Here is a 16415-nt window from a genome sequence, read left to right on the forward strand (position 1 = left end):
TTTGTTGCCTAAACCTAACCATGTGATTTTGTTGCCTAAACCTAACCAGGTGCTTTTTTTGCCTAAACCTAACCATGTGATTTTGTTGCTTTAACCTAACCAGGTGCTTTTGTTGCCTAAACCTAACCATGTGATTTTGTTGCTTTAACCTAACCAGGTGCTTTTTTTGCCTAAACCTAACCATGTGATTTTGTTGCTTTAACCTAACCAGGTGCTTTTGTTGCCTAAACCTAACCATGTACTTGTGTTGCCTAAACCTGACCATGTGCTTTTGTTGCCGAAACGTATCTTAGTGCTTTTGTTGCCTAAACCTAACCATGTGCTTTTGTTGCCTAAACCTAACCACATGGTTTTGTTGCCTAAACCTAACCATGTGCTTTTGTTGCCTAAACCTAACCATGTACTTGTGTTGCCTAAACCTAACCATGTGATTTTGTTGCTTTAACCTAACCAGGTGCTTTTGTTTATTTTAAATTTGTTTTGTTTTATTTTTATTCACAAAAGTGTATTTTGAAAAGACACAATGCATATAACAGTGGTAAACTGACACATGAACTGGGAGTGAGAATGTGTTGACCAAATGTTTGACATTTTGAATGAATAGTATGAATTAGTCTTTATTGTTATTTCACACCTAAACAGTATGAGAGCTTAGTAATTTTTAGTGAGACAAAACTTAGACAAACTCATCTGTAAGATAGATTCCCTACACAGAGCCTACCTAGGTGGAATGTACTATATCTTTTATTCACATGTGAGACTTATGGTGAACTGGTTTGTCCTAAGAGAGTCAGCAGCAAACTCATGTCAGTGATTCAAGACTGACTTCAGTGTGGATTCAGATTTGTGATCTTATTGTTTGGACTCTGCAGACCTGATTCAAAGAGTTCTGTAAGGCAGCCACTGTCTGCTGCTTTTTTATCCCTGCACGTAGTTTCTTTAGTTATCAACCCCGAGCTGGATCGAGGCTACACATGCTGAGTTATGGAAGCTGCTTTCATGACTGTGTTCTTTTCTTTCCTCCGAACAGCAGGGAAGTCCACAAATTGGGAGGAAGGGATTTGGGTCCTGGGACCTCTGAGTCAGCCAGGGAACATCCCCAGCGGCAAACGGGTAGACAAACCCACCGGCAACATGGACTTGTTTACTACAGTGGTGCAGCTGAGCGAAGCTTCAGTCCCAGAGGAGTGGTGAGGCTGCACAGCAGTGAGACAGCAGTCAGTCAAAACAAGTGCGGCCTAAAATCTAGGTCACATTTAAAGACGAGAGAGGCAGGGGGAGTCTGAGAGATTCTCTGAGCTCACAGTGGGGGAGACCCAGGATGTGCGCAGAGGAAACATGTATAGGGAGGGTATTAAGGTAATCCAGAGGCTTTGATCCGAGGGTTTCTGAATCATTGTGATTCACAGTAATGAGCAATTGAATGTGTTTGTGTCAAGGGAGATGATTTTCTGTTGACTTCCTGTCTTCTGGTCTGCAGGGAGATAGATGGTCATGACCGAGTGGCCCACTTGAACGCAGTCAGACAGCATTCCCAAAACAGTAAGTCCAAACAGTCACCCAATCAGATGCAACATCCTGTGTGTAAACTTAATCAACTGAACAAATATTATTTTCACTCACTAAGAAAAGAGTAAAATAACATTTAACATTTTTATGTTATCAATCATTCTGCTTTTAGTCCACAGGGTTTATTGCAACAGAAAATATTTGGCTTTGGCAGCAAGAAAACAGTATTTTAAAGTACAACGGGACATCATGTTCATACAGATCTGGGTCAGGGCCCCGGGAGGTGCACCGTCCTTTGAAGCCAATTTTCGTAGTGGTATTTCCAATTTCCAGGGTCCATTTTCTGATGCGACTGACCCCAAAAAGACTTGGGCCAAAAGCGGTGGCTGTTGTAGGAGTGACAAATCAGTGGCTCTTCTTCATGACAAACTCTTAATTCTGTGTTTTTTTATACCTCTGCGTCAGCGACAGCCATGGCTGGAGGAATTATGTTTTCTGATTGTCCATCCATCCATCCATATTTCAAGAATGCCTGAAGGTACTGTCTTCAAATTTGGCAATAACATCCACCTGGACTCACAGACATACTAATTAGATTTTGGTGGTCAAAGGTCAAGGTCACTGTGATGTCATCAGTCTCATTTTTGTGAACGTAATGTCTTAAGATCACCTTAATGACATTTTTTTCAAATTTGGCACAAACGTCCACTTGGACATATGAACTGATTAGACTTTAGTGGTGAAAGGTAAAGGTCGCTGTTACCCTGTGTCTGTTTCATTCTCGTGAACATGATATCTCAAGAACATCTTAAGTGAATTTCTTTAAATTTGGCACAAACGTTTACTTTGAGTCAAGGATGAAGGATTGGCATAACGTGGTCAAAGGGTCAAAGTTAATGTGACCTTGCGTCATTCTCTTTCTCGTGAATGGGATATCTAAAGTATGCCTGGAAGGAACGTCCTCAAATGTGGCACAAACGTCCGCTTGGACACAAAAATGGACTGATTAGAATTTAGTGGGTGAAGGTCAAGGTCAAGATCACTGATCTTACATTAAAAAAAGATTTTGGCCATAACTCAATAACTGATACCTTAATTATAACAAAATTTGACGCAAATGTCTAATAGGATAAAATAATGAATTGATGACATTTTATATCCAAAAGGCCTCAGGTCACATTCACCGTGACATCATAATGTTTTCTGGCCATTACTCATCTTCATATCTCAGGAACTAAACTGGTGACACTAATCTTGGGTGTCCACCTTGAAACTGTGCTGATCGTAGAGATCTTCTGTGCTGCCGAGGTATTCAGTTGCAAGACGGTAATTCTGGTATTTATATTTCTTCAGGTAGCTCAATGTGGAAAGCTTTTAACTTCACACCAAACTCCAACCCAGACCACCAGACAGCCTGTGTCCACACACACATATCTGCTTCTGCATGCAGAACCATGTTCCTCTGCTGCTCTTTGATCCCTTGAGGGACCCATCAGAGACCATGCCGCTCATTCCTGAAACCGAGTCAGCCTTCTTGGCTGTGATGGAGGAGGCCGCTGAGACGCATCAGAGGTTGTTGAGGCCTGCGGAGAGCCAGAAATGGTCAGGGAGCATGATGTGGAAACCCTGGTTGCAGCCCCATTGCTCCACACTCAAACAGCTCTGTCAGTGCCAGCAGGAGCAATTGTGAGTTATGGAGGCTACAACAGTGGATCAGTTCAATGATTAACAGTGACAGTGAACTAGGCACATCCGTTATCTCCGCACTCCATACGTGACTCCTCAGACTTTCCCTCACAGAGGTCTAAAAACAAATCTTACAGGAAAAAAAAAATCTAGTTATCTGTTTTTTTTTTTGTAATAGCAGCTTGGATGTTTCAAAGGTTTTGCAGTTTTATAAAACAGATCTGCAAATACACAAATTCCACATATTAAAACAAAAAAATCCACATATGTAGAACTGAGATTCACAAATGAAAAGTGGATTCACAAATATTTCTTCAATAGTTGTAAATGTTAGGAAGATATTCAAAAATCCGCTTCATTTATTTGGAAGCTAATTTAACATTAATAGATTTTATTTTTTTTTTTAATGTGAAATTTGTGTATTTATATATCGGTTTTACATTTGCAAAATAGTTTTGTGAGTTTACGTTTGTATTTTTGGAAGGTGATTTATATGAACAGATTACACATTAACACACATATTGTCAACGTGTTCACAGAAATAATATTGAGACAAATGTATATCCATATGGTTGTCCATTGTAAAATTAGTAATTTCTATAAGAGGCCAAGCAGAAAATGTAACCATGGAGATGAAAGAAACCACTGATGAGAGTGGGGGTGATGGTTTATTGTCAATGATCTTTTCAAAGGGGCTTTTCACAATTTTCCACATCTTACAGTCTTCAGTTTAAGTGGCGTTCTTTCCTAGAGTGAGATAACAAGATTGGTATCAGTCTCATGTCTGAGTGTGTACATGGAACATGGACATGGACAAAGTGATTAATTGCCCTGCTGATATAAGAGCACTAAGAAATGTAAATGCCAGCAAACATGGATCTAAACAAAAATTAGATCTAAGTATTCAAACATCAGCTTTGCAAATGTTTTATGAAGACGGAAATTTATTCAACATATTTGCCAGGCTTGAGGCCTGGCAAATATGTTGAATAAATTTCAATAAAATCATGAAAAAAGTATAGCATGTCATCCAAAATCATGAAAAAACGTCATAGTATAGCATGTCGTCCAAAGTCATGAAACAACGTCATAGTATATAGCATGTCGTCCAAAATCACGAAAAAAAAGTCATAGTATAGCATGTCATCCAAAATCATGAAAAAACGTCATAGTATAGCATGTCGTCCAAAATCATGAAAAAAAGTCATAGTATAGCATGTCATCCAAAATCATGAAAAAAACATCATAGTATGTCACTTTGTTCTGCTCTCATTGATAGAAGCAGAGTTATGTACCCTTACTAGGTGGGCTCAGTGAGTTTCTGCTTGCAGGTTAAACAGGGCTGTCCCCATTGACAAAAATACCAGCCACCAGTGCCACATGTATTGATGGAAATACAGTTCGGTCAGGACCACTTAAGTCAAAATAAAACTTTACTTCCATTTGCAGTATTAAATTTGGTGGTATGGCTCTGTTCTGAGGCCTCTCTGCCCTTCCATGCGCCTGCACGGAAAGCTGAACAAAACAGAACAAGCTTCAGTGACAAACAGAAATGACATTGATAAGTCAGACACGACATGCTCTTGATTCATTACAGCAAGAGCGCCATCTAGTGGGTTCAGCAAATACAACTGGTGCTTCATGAAGCTTCATTTGGACATCACTACTGAGGGGTACATGTACTCCCATTTAAAATACAAAATGTACAGGGTGACAGTTCAGACTATGTTCACTTCTACAAGATGATATCATCTGCTCTTCAGTGGATTTCGACATACCTATGATAGCAGTAACATACTGCAGGTGTGTACTTTCTAGTGGAGTCAGCAGCTGAATAATTACACTAATAAATGGGCTGCTTTAGCTGGCCAGTTTCCAGCCAGCGCAGCTCTTCAGTGTTTCATTACTGTGGCTGAATTTTCCAACAAGATAGGCTGAAACAAAATGTATAAAAAACACTAGCTGGGGAATCTTTCGCCCCCGGTGGAAACTGTAATTTAAGGGAAGCCTTAATTGAGGCTCATTACCAGAACCAGCAGGTGGGCCTACATAATACCATTGGAGAAACACTGAGGGGTGCATCTGTGTGTCTGAGTTCTGCTTGAAAGCTAATTTAGATGTTGATATTTATTTGTGTATATATTAATAATTGCGTTCAGAATGAATGTTTTGTTTACCTCTGTAAGATGTCTGAAGTTTGGTCGGTGCTTCTAACAAGGCTTGTGAACCAACAGCATAACAACATTGGTGTCACACGGTGTCAAGTGACCCTCACTCTTGTGAGGTTTAACCTGCAGCTTCCCCCACTTGAAAAGGCAGCTTGCTTCAGAAGATTGGACAGGAATTCACTCAATGACCAAGATTCAGCTTTCTTTTCTTTTGAAAGTTGACGAGGCCAATAACAGGTGAAAAACCTTAAATACAAACACAAAAAGAACTTTAAGAAAATGTAACCCAAGAACCAAACTTAAATACTTAAATTTTAACCTACTAGAAATTAATTTAAACCTACTAGAAATTAACCTTGAAAATAAGTAGAAAATACCAGCACTTAAGCACCCAAAATAAATTAAATACATTCTAAAGCATGATCACATGGGATTTTCCAAATGCTCAAGTCTACAGCCATCCACAGTTCACAATGAAAATTACAAAACACATGACATAAATGAAAGCTCACCGGCTCCTTCTTTGTTTGAAACAAGCTTTAATCCTGCAGTCTCTTTTCCCAAGTCCAGTATCTCCAAACATTTCTCTCACACACTGTTTCTCTCACCATCCTGTGAGTGAGTGCCTTCAAACTCCTCTGATCACCAAATCATCTCCACCTGATGCACTCAGGCAGAGAGGGGCGCGGCCTGCAGCTCAACTCAACACACGGTGTCTCCGTTTCGTCAACAATCAAGAGTCTTACAAGGTTCTGGAAATGTCACGGCATTAGTAAAACCCCTTAAAGTTTGGGAAACGTCATGGAACTGTGTTGTGTGTAATGAAATTAATTGTTCCAGTAATCTCCCATAGATTCAATGTAACGTAACATAAAAGCAAACTTGTTTTCTGTAGATGTAATATCCGGAATTCTAATGTTGAAAACTGGTTGATATTCAGTCTGAACGTCTTTTTCAACCAGCTAAAATGCGGCTACAACATCGAGAAATAGAAAATAGAATGGAAAAAGAAAGAACTTTATTAATCTCCGAAGGTAAATTCAGCTGTGCAGCAGCTCATAACAGTAGTAATGTCCAAATGAAGCTTCATGAACCACCAGCTGTATTTGTTTGAACCCACTAGATGGCACTCTTGGAGTAATGAAAAGGCTCAAGGGATGGCAATGCAGTTTGGTTTCAACTAGCAATGGCCAAATGAAGCTTCATGAACCATTTTCTTTATTTTTTGGGTCCACTCTGGCACTCTTTGTCCAACAAAGGGTTGAAACCAAATTGCATTGCCATCCCTTGAGCCTTTTTCATTACACCAAGAGGGCCATCTAGTGAGTTCAGCAAATACAACTGGCGCTTCATGAAGCTTCATTTGGCCATCACTACATAACAGACAAAAAACAACAACCACATTTCCCCTCATCAACAACAACACAGTGGTATTAAAATATACATAAAATATGTATAAAAGATGTATAACGTGCCAAAATTACAAATTTGTATAATTATTTTGATAATTTATTCAGCTGCTGGTTTAATTGTCATTCTAAAGCCAGGACCACTTGTACAGTTAAATATTACAGTGACCATTTTGAGGTTTGAAAAGGCGATTAAAATTGCAATTTTTTCACTTACTATTTGAAGACGTTGATCGAACAGTTACCTTTAGACCATATTTCATCGGCAAAATTGACTTCCAACTGAGAAATTTGGATGTGATTAGGCTCCAAAATGACTTTAGACTATTACTTGCACACTGTAGAGGCCATTTAAAACGTCTTTTTTAATGCTCACTAGGATCACTTACTTTATTTCATTTACCCCCACAGTTCGTCTCTCCCTCCATATACGCGTACTAGCAGGAATTATGTTTTAGAAGATTTTGAATCTGTTTGACAAAAAAAAAAAAGAAAAAAGTTACGACAGTGTGATTTACCATGTAGGGTCACGAATCCAAAGTTTCCATGCCTTGAACCACTAATCCTTTTAGCTCCGAAAGTAGCGCATAGTTCGAAGGTGCAAAGTGTTCTTCATCGTGAAAAAACAACCAACCGAACTGTCTGACTGCTCCATGTCTGCAGACTACCTTTTAATGTACAGTTCTGTGCTACATGTTGTCAATAGTCATGAAAATTGTACTATGGGTCCTTGAAAAGCCATGGAAAAATCTTGAAATTTTGTCTTTGAAAATGTGTAGGCACCCTGGTCTGAGTAATTGCCACAATTTGCCGCTTACTCCGATACCAGTTCCAGCAACATTAACTTTATTCCACACCATGCTTTTTCAACCAAACATTATGTCAGCTACACATCATAAAGCTTGCAAACTTTCTGTTGCTGCTGTTACACAGATTAGACGGAGTGATGGAGGACCGTCAGTTCAATGTCTGCCTAGTGCGCAAGAGCTAACACAACAGTGTTCAAGTGCAAACATTATTAGTGGGTGCATAAAGTGCTTTTAAAAATACACTTACAACAAAGGTAAGCTGGTTCTAGATTTACTTCCTGGAGTTTAAGCAATAAAAGTCTGTGGTTCGGTTTAGAAAAAAACATGTGGTTTGGCTTAAAATAAGAAACAAAGGCGTCTTAATTGATTTTGCCAGACAAACATAGTTACCATTTTGATTTTATTTCATTAAGAAAAATTAAAATCACAGGAAATAAATACTGTAAAATCCATAAAATTAATTCCGTAAAAAATACTTGGGTTTTTCAGTTCTTTCCATCACATCCGACTGTCAGCTCATCCAGGCCTCTCTCCTCAGGAACCTCACGGCATCATTAAAACCTTCTTCACATAAAGACTGCATGCTGCTGGTGGATGGAGGGAACAGAGCCTGGTTCAGCCGTTTGATGTTCTCCATGGAGAACTGTGGGAACCAAGAAAACACTACAGTTATGTCAAATCAAGAAAATGACTGACAGGAAGTGAACTGTGACTGAAAAACATTGCTTCGGCTGAAAATGACAGTATTTATTATTAAAGACAAACGCAGACATAGAAATGCTTCTTGCAACATACTTGTAAGTCATTTTTCAAGATTTCCATCTTCAGTAGGAAACAATGGGCTGGTGGTTTAGAGCCACAGACAGGGCAGGGAAGTCAGAAAGTCTTAAGATACAGGTATTGTTGGTTCGGGTCCTTTTCATGAGGATTTGTTGCCAATAGAACAAATAACTCTGCTAAAAATGTTCCACGCTGTTCAGCCGGAGAAACAACGCTAAATGATGTCAGTGAATGCCCCCCAGGCTGTGTGGGGCTCATTAAGAAGACAGAGGCAGTTATCATGTGTCACTTCTTCAACTGGCAGTGTTTCCACCTCCACCCTGAGACAACTATCAATCAGTGATAACTATCAATGCAGGAACCTGACTCTGATCCAAAACTGTGTCATTATTTTTTAGGCGTTCAAGTGTTCAAATGCTGCCCAAGCTTTGCCTGATTTGTACCAAATTTTCGGTGGATCATTACTGGACAAAGGTTCAACATTATGATGTTGTGTTATGGTTGGGTTTAGTTTTCCATACCTTACGAGTGTATGCCGTTATTCTACGTTGGGATGACGTTGGCATGAGACATTTGGAAGACCTTGGAATTTGCTACTTAGCAATACAACTTAAAACCGACAAAATATCAACATCTTCTGTTGTTGGCAGTCTTCGTCATATTGACTTTGGCATTAGACGTTGTTCTGACATTGAATTTTGGTCATGTAACCAAATATCAACATCTAAAGACCAGTTCGGACCAAAGATTCGCAACAAGATGAAAGTTTTAGAAGGTTGCAGCGGTGTGAATTGCCCGTCTGAGCTCGTCTCAAGCTGGCCGATGGCGTCACCTGCAACTCAGCCGGTCAAATTGCTGGCGGGGGGTTTTAGAACATAAAGTTCGTCACCTGTTTTGACAGCCAACTGGCTTGTAGTCAAGTCCGCTGGTCAAGTCAAAATAACCGCAGATGGTGTGCTCACTTTTGTTTCTGGTTTTCGCCGTTTCATCACTACTAAAAATGCAGCTGTAGCCAGTATCTCACTATCACTATCCTCATTCATATTTTAAGAAGCTACAAATTATATTCAGCCGCAAAATTAGTCTGAAAAGCTGCAAATCAGAACAGAAGTACAGAGAGTTGTTGCATAGCGATGATACACCATCTCATCTAGTTGCATTGGTGTGAACCGGCAGGTTTTGAGAACGTTGCAGAACAGTGCATTGCAAGTGGCTGCTTCTTTCAACTCGTCTTGTCTGGAAACTTTGGGCATTACATGTCCATATAAGTAGCTAGGGGGCACTACAAATGCAAAAAAAAAAATGGGCGTGGCATAACTCAAATCAGACTATAAATCATAGGTAATCTAGAAGCTGCCTTGAACCCTCAATCGCCAGAACCTTTGCATTCGTCGGATTCCCCCTTTCAGACTAATCTGATCAAATGATCCAGCACTCACCATGACGTTCATGTTGGCCAGCCTGAGCTGAGTGTCGAAGCGCCCCCTGTGGACGGGACACACATCCTGTTTTCCAGCAAAGGGAGACACAGTGATGGTTCGTCCCACGGGCAGAATCGGGAGGCTGTCAGTGAACCCTCCATCAATCCATTTCTAAGGAAACAAAACCTGAGTCTCCATCAGTGTACTTTTATAGAACCTTAAATTCTACAAATGAAACCACTTTTACTTTGGACAAAATTCCCATTACCTGTCCTCTGAATTCCACTGGTTGGAGTCCAGCATAAACAGGCACAAAGCTGCTGGCCAGTAGAGCCTGGACGGCACAAACAAGGGTGAGTTACACTGAACATCTTGATTACATCTAACATATAACATTTACTTGTAAATGTAACAGGAAAGAAGAAGGGAAGAAAACAAGGGCGCATAACAGTCATAAAAATTTATGACAGCTTTTTAAACTGCACAGCTCAGCGTTATGTCCAGAGTGTGGGGGTGTGTACCTTTATGAGCTCCTCCCTGGAGGTAAACCTGGATAAGATGTGGTTCTTGCCGCTTTTAGAGTGTGTTATTGAGATGTGGAGGCGGTCAGTGGCCAGACTATGAGCCTCACTGGGAAGGATCTCCTCTATCCCCTCCCTGGGGAGGATCCACACACAGATATCACAGTAATATCATAAACATCATCATAAACACTGAACGTTTTACAGCAACATATTTTATTTTTGACCTCACCTGCCTAAGCGAAGGTCGGATTACTACCAAATTTTCTGTGGCTCATTACTGGACCATGCTCATCAAAGGTTTTTAAAAGCTTGGTGATATCTCATTGTGTCATTGTATCTCAGCCCCACACCAGTGTTGAGTAATTACCTCAGTGCGAGCATGAAGTCGTATCCTGGTGTGACGGCTCCAAACCGCTGTTGTCTCACACTGTCAGCAAACCTGTATGTGAAGTCTTTACAATTCTGGAAAAGAAGGAAACAAACGCTGCGATGAAATCATACCTCATTCAGTTTAACTTGGTTAATAAAGGGTTATTCATAATGTCCAACTGAAAATCTAATCAGTTTATCATCTACTCCACGTGAACGTTTGAGCCAAATCTGAGGAAGTTCCTTTCAAGTTGTTCTTGAGATATCACGTTTACAAGAATGAGACAAAAGACGTCACAATGACCTTGACCTTTCACCATAAAATTCCTACCAGTTCATCACTGAGTCCAAGTGGATGTTTGTGCCAAAAATCTTTAAATCCACACTTGCAATTTGAAAAACTGTCAGCATTACAGAAGAGAACGGTGACAGTGAATCTTATGATTATATGTTACTTATATGTTATTATGTTTCAGCAATTTTATGCCTCCATGACAGCTCTCATTCTCTTGAAGGCAGTATCTCCAGAACGCCAGATTTCTTTAAATTTGGCACAAACATCCACTTGGACTCAGTGATCAACTTATTAGATTTTGTGGTCACTGGTTTAAATGTCAAGGTCAGTGTGATCTCATCCGTCGTATTGTGAACATGATTTCTCTAAAGCAGCGAGCAAGGATTTTTTCAAATTTGGCACAAACGTCCACTTGGACTCTGATTTTGGTGGTCACTGGTTTAAATGTCAAGGTCACTGTTATCCATCTTATTCTTGTGAACATGATTTCTCAAAAACATCTTATAGGATTTCCTCAATTTTGGCACAAACATCTACTTGGACTCAGTGATCAAGTCATTAGATTGTCTGGTCACTGGTTTAAATGTCAAGGTCAGTGTGATCTCATCCGTTGTATTGTGAACATGATTTCTCACAAACATCTAATGAGGATTTCTTCAAATTTGGCACAAATGTCCACTTGGACTCAACAATGAATCCAAATGAATGAATGAATGATCCAAAAGTCAACTTCACTGTGACAGTGTCATCACTCAGGAACAGAAGGGGAGACATTTGGTCAGATACTGAGTAGATCTTCTTTGCTGTCGGGTTAAAGAAGTGTGTGATGCATCCATGTGTTAAAATGGCTGCCATGGCAACATATGACTTTGGACAGACATGGATTTAAACTGCAACTGCAAACCTACTGGTTAACGGAGGCATGCGACCACAAGAAGGTTCCCCCACCCCAACGAGGAGGCAAACACTCTACCTCTAACTTGTCAGGAGCTGTGATCATCACGGCAGCCACCAGGGCCCCGGCCGAGGCCCCCGCACAGGCCCTGAGGGAGCCAAGCAGCTTGTCACCATGGCGGAGAAAGGCCCCCGCAGCACCCAGGTGGTAGATCCCCACGAAACCACACGCAGCAAAGGACAAGTTCAGGACTGTCATCCTCAGCACCTGCACAGAAACAAGACCAGTCATCAGATTTAATTATTTGGATTTTTTTCACATTTTATTTTATTTATTTTTTTGGTTGTGGACTTCTCATAAACATGCCATCAGCTGGAAACGGCAATTGTATATTCTTGTAAAATTAGGAAAAGTCATTATCAGGCCTCCCATTATAAATGAGATTTTAGTGTGATTTCATAATTAAATAATAACACAAAGAAACATATTAGACCATAAAAAAAGGTCAATTTTCATTATATATATCGTCACAGACTTCAGCATAGCTCCTAAGATTTCTGAATACATGTCACTTTATGACACAAACATATACATGTACATATCAGAATAGCTGAGATTTAAAACGTGTGTTAGAGTAAAACAAAGCGAGCTAACGTGACTGAGAAGAAAAGGACCGATATTTACCGTGTGTAAAGACGAAACTTTCAGCGTCGACACATTCTCTCGTGTTTCATTTACGACAGAAGCTACAGAGGCAAAACAACTCGTTACTGCTGCGTGTAAACACGTAACGTTACAGCTGTTATGAAAGTGAACGACCGGCTACACTGTAGCACTATTCCGGAAGACAACTGGAAATGGAAAACAACACTGTTTCCGGTCATAGTTTTCAAAATAAAACCCCCACCGGAAAGAAAAACAGCTTCACTAAAAATACACTAAATATTTTAACTAATAGAATTCACCACAATTGATTACTTACAGTAAGACAACTTATTTTTAATTTAGTTTACAAGTTTTTCGAAATTTTATGTTTAAATATATGAAATAAATAATAAATAAACAAATGAAATCATAAAGACAGAAATGTAGAAATAAAATGCACAATTATCAAATAAATGTGCAGGTTCATTTGAAAATAAATAAATATGCACAGAAATATAAAAATAAATAAATAGAATTTATTTATTTATTTATGACAAATTACTTATTTTCCGTATTCATTTATTTTCATATTTATTTATTTGCTCATTTATTCTTTTATGTTTGCATTTACTTATTTTTACATTTATTTCTGTTTTCATTTATTTCCCTATTTATGTATTTGCTCATTTATTCTTTTATGTTTGCATTTATTTATTTTTACATTTATTTCTGTATTCATTTATTTCCCTATTTATTTCTTCCCTATTTATTTATTTCCCTATTTATTTACATCTGTTTTCATTTATTTCGCCATTTATTTATTTCCCTATTTATTTATTTATTTCCCTATTTATTTATTTATTTGCTCATTTATTCTTTTATGTTTGCATTTCTTTATTTTTACATTTATTTCTGTTTTCATTTATTTCCCTTTTTATTTATTTGCTCATTTATTCTTTTATGTTTGCATTTATTTATTTTTACATTTATTTCTGTTTTCATTTATTTCCCTATTTATTTACATCTGTTTTCATTTATTTCCCTATTTATTTATTTTAGCCCTTCATATAAATATGCAAACGATGCACCATCTAGTTAAATATGCACTAATTTGCATACATTTCCGGAAGTAGGGGAATTTTGGGTATCTCTTTTAATTACTTCATAAATAAGTAAATTCTGTCAACAGCCATAAAATAAATAAATATTTGAATAATAATAATAATATAACAATAACAAACGTTATTTATAGAGAACCTTTCAAAACATGGTCACAAAGTGCTGTACAATAAAACTAAACACATTTAAAACACACAGAGAATGAAACAAACCAAAATGTCATTAAATGAAACCAAAGTAAAAGATAAAATAAAGAGGGCAAAACTAAAATCAGGATAATAAATGGGAATTAAAATCAATCAGCCTTGGGGCCTGGTTGCGAACGCTCTGTCACTTTTAGTCTTTAGCCTGGACTCTGGAACAAGCAGAAGACCTCAAACTACGCAGACGTTCATAAGGGACTACAAGTGTCATGTGATTGTGCGTCTTGGTTCTGGCTAAAAGCCTAGCAGATGAGTTCTGTGCAATCTGTAGTCCATTTTTGCCATTTTTTTCTGAATAAAATGTGATATAAATCATGCTATGAATGATACAGTCTGTGAACCAATCTCTCTGTAAAAGGTAAAAACCTTCAGAGTATAGATGGGAATAAAACTGGAATGTCTGGTGCATGGTAAGTGTTACTGCAGTTGACATTTTTGGCTCAGATGTGAGAAAAACAAACCTCATTCTGGGCAAACGGCCTTTAGAAGAATAAACAAGATATACTTTATTAATCCCTGAGGGGAGATTTAGTTTATTCACTCCATTGTCATATACACACAGGCCTGAAATACACACACATGCACACACAGGACCTATACATGCATTAAATGGAGAGATGTCAGCGTGAGGGGCCTGCCTTGGACAGGCGTCCGAGCAATTGGGAGTTTAGTGCCTTGCTTAGGGGCGCCTCTGCAGTGCCCAGGAGGTGAACTGGAACCTCTCCAGCCACCAGTCCACACTCCATGTTTGGTCTGGAAAGGGACATGAACAGATGACCCTCCGGTTCCCAACCCTAGTCACCTAGACACCACTAAATGCCCCTAAATCTGGCACACTGGACCTTAAACGCCTCCTGCTGTTAACACACATTTAGTCACAGGCTAATTTCTGACTTTTGAAACACTGCATTCTTAAACTCACATGGGAACTTCAGCGCACACCTTCAAGAATGCACTGTGTTTCTGTCTCCACTAAAAGGTCAGACCCATGAAGTCTGCTGAGTCCACTCTACAACACATTACATCTTGTTCCGTCCAGAAGCTGCAGCAGCCTGACAACCACATGGAGCCCAATTAACTGTCTGTTGCTGTGGCAGCCTTTGTACCAGGTAAGACTCGAGGTCCGTTGAAACAAAACGCACCTCACACCCACAGCTACTTTTAAAACCTTCTGTACAAGCTCTGTGTGCGGAGTTGGTTACACAGTTAATACTAATTACAAAGCAGCTGTATTTGCAAGCCAAAAAGTTGTGATGAAACTCCTCCCACATGATGTCTGTATAATAACCCAAATAACAAACCAGAGTGCACTTTTATTATTAGCCCTGCTTTGTCGCTTTCTCGCCTGAAGCAGAGTCCCTGGAGTGCAATTCTTCCTCTGCTACCACTTCAGTCAGCATTTATTTCCCATGGACCCTCCGCCATCGGAATTCTCTGCGTTCTGCTCTCGCCCTGCTTTCCTGGCACATCAGCAAAAAAATTTCTCGCTCTTTTAGTGTTGCTTATGATTATGTATAGACTAAAGTGGATTAGGTGGGTTACACACTGTGGAGAAAAAGCGGAGCTGAACTCCATCAGGAGAGGCAATGGTGTCAGTGGGCTGCGGAAATAATGGAGGGAGGATAATGCATTTTGTTTGGTGAAGGATTATCAGCGATGTCGTTGATAATTTGGGGGCAGCAGCAAGGTCTCACCGTCTGGAATGAGTCACGACATCATCAGCCTGCTTGATTTTCAGTTTGATGATGATATGACTGAGTGGAAATTCTAAAAAGGAACTGCTTTTATATTTGACTGAAGTAAAAATATAGTAAAAACTTTAAAGGGAAAGTTCTGAGTTTTTAAAGTGGGGTTGTTTAATGTTACGTTATTGTTTAATGGCGCCTGGCGGTGTCAGGGGGAAATGCGACAAGACAACAATGTAAGTTAAGGGGTTGGAAGTCCGAGTAGTAGTGATGTCCAAACGAAGCTTCATGAACCACCAGTTGTATTTGCTGAACCCACTAGACGGTGCTCTTGCTGTAATGAAAAAGGCTCAAGGGATGGCAATGCAGTTTGGTTTCAACCCTTTGTTAAACAAAGAGTGCCAGAGTGGACCCAAAAAGAAAATGGTTCATGAAGCTTCATTTGGCCATTGCTAGTTGAAACCAAACTGCATTGCCATCCCTTGAGCCTTTTTCATTACACTAAGAGCACCATCTAGTGGGTTCAGCAAATACAACTGGTGGTTCATGAAGCTTCATTTGGCCATCACTAGAGGGGTACTTGGTGGCATCCACATGAATGCCAGGACCAAAGGTTCCCCAGCAGAGCAAGGCATTGTAATGAGATGGTCAGTTTCATTAAGCTTCATTTGGACATCACTACTGAGTAGGGTGGGTGGAAGGGGTGGTGGACGGATCCAACAACCACCGACAGTCAACCAAGAGGCAGGTATTTGCTTCCTGTAAAGACCAAAACACACCGGCAGCGAACACTCCACGTCAAAAATACTCCTCTATGATGTTTAATGCAAAACCCCACACTAGTGGCGGCAAGATGCGTGTTGCCACCCCTGGAATTAAATGCATTTTCCCCCCACTC

At 39.5% G+C, this 16415-nt stretch overlaps 2 protein-coding genes across 3 annotated transcripts in view; one reads left to right on the plus strand and one right to left on the minus strand.

Annotated features, from left to right (window-relative positions):
* Nucleotides 1-3199, plus strand: part of sts (steroid sulfatase (microsomal), isozyme S) — a 13325-nt gene extending 10126 nt beyond the window's left edge. Inside the window, 4 exon segments of the mRNA XM_050063777.1 lie at nucleotides 1031-1190; nucleotides 1481-1542; nucleotides 2863-2930; nucleotides 2933-3199. Of these exon segments, the coding sequence (XP_049919734.1) occupies nucleotides 1031-1190; nucleotides 1481-1542; nucleotides 2863-2930; nucleotides 2933-3199 (557 nt within the window).
* Nucleotides 3200-7967: 4768 nt separating this feature from the next.
* Nucleotides 7968-12720, minus strand: pnpla4 (patatin-like phospholipase domain containing 4). Of its 2 annotated transcripts, XM_050063297.1 has the most exons (7): nucleotides 12550-12720; nucleotides 11944-12132; nucleotides 10674-10768; nucleotides 10304-10439; nucleotides 10051-10116; nucleotides 9801-9953; nucleotides 7968-8224 (listed from the first exon to the last, which is right to left on the minus strand). In XM_050063297.1, exons 2-7 carry the CDS (start codon nucleotides 12121-12123, stop codon nucleotides 8093-8095), a joined length of 762 nt encoding a protein of 253 aa, XP_049919254.1. In that variant the 5' UTR covers nucleotides 12124-12132; nucleotides 12550-12720; the 3' UTR covers nucleotides 7968-8092. The 2 variants fall into 2 exon arrangements, with proteins under 2 accessions (XP_049919254.1, XP_049919253.1); XM_050063296.1 differs by lacking the exon at nucleotides 12550-12720 and having other exon boundaries at nucleotides 11944-12156.
* Between the last annotated feature and the right edge of the window lie 3695 nt (nucleotides 12721-16415).

The sequence above is a fragment of the Epinephelus moara genome, chromosome 15 (genome assembly GCF_006386435.1).
Source record: "Epinephelus moara isolate mb chromosome 15, YSFRI_EMoa_1.0, whole genome shotgun sequence".
In the NCBI taxonomy this organism is placed as follows: domain Eukaryota; kingdom Metazoa; phylum Chordata; class Actinopteri; order Perciformes; family Serranidae; genus Epinephelus; species Epinephelus moara.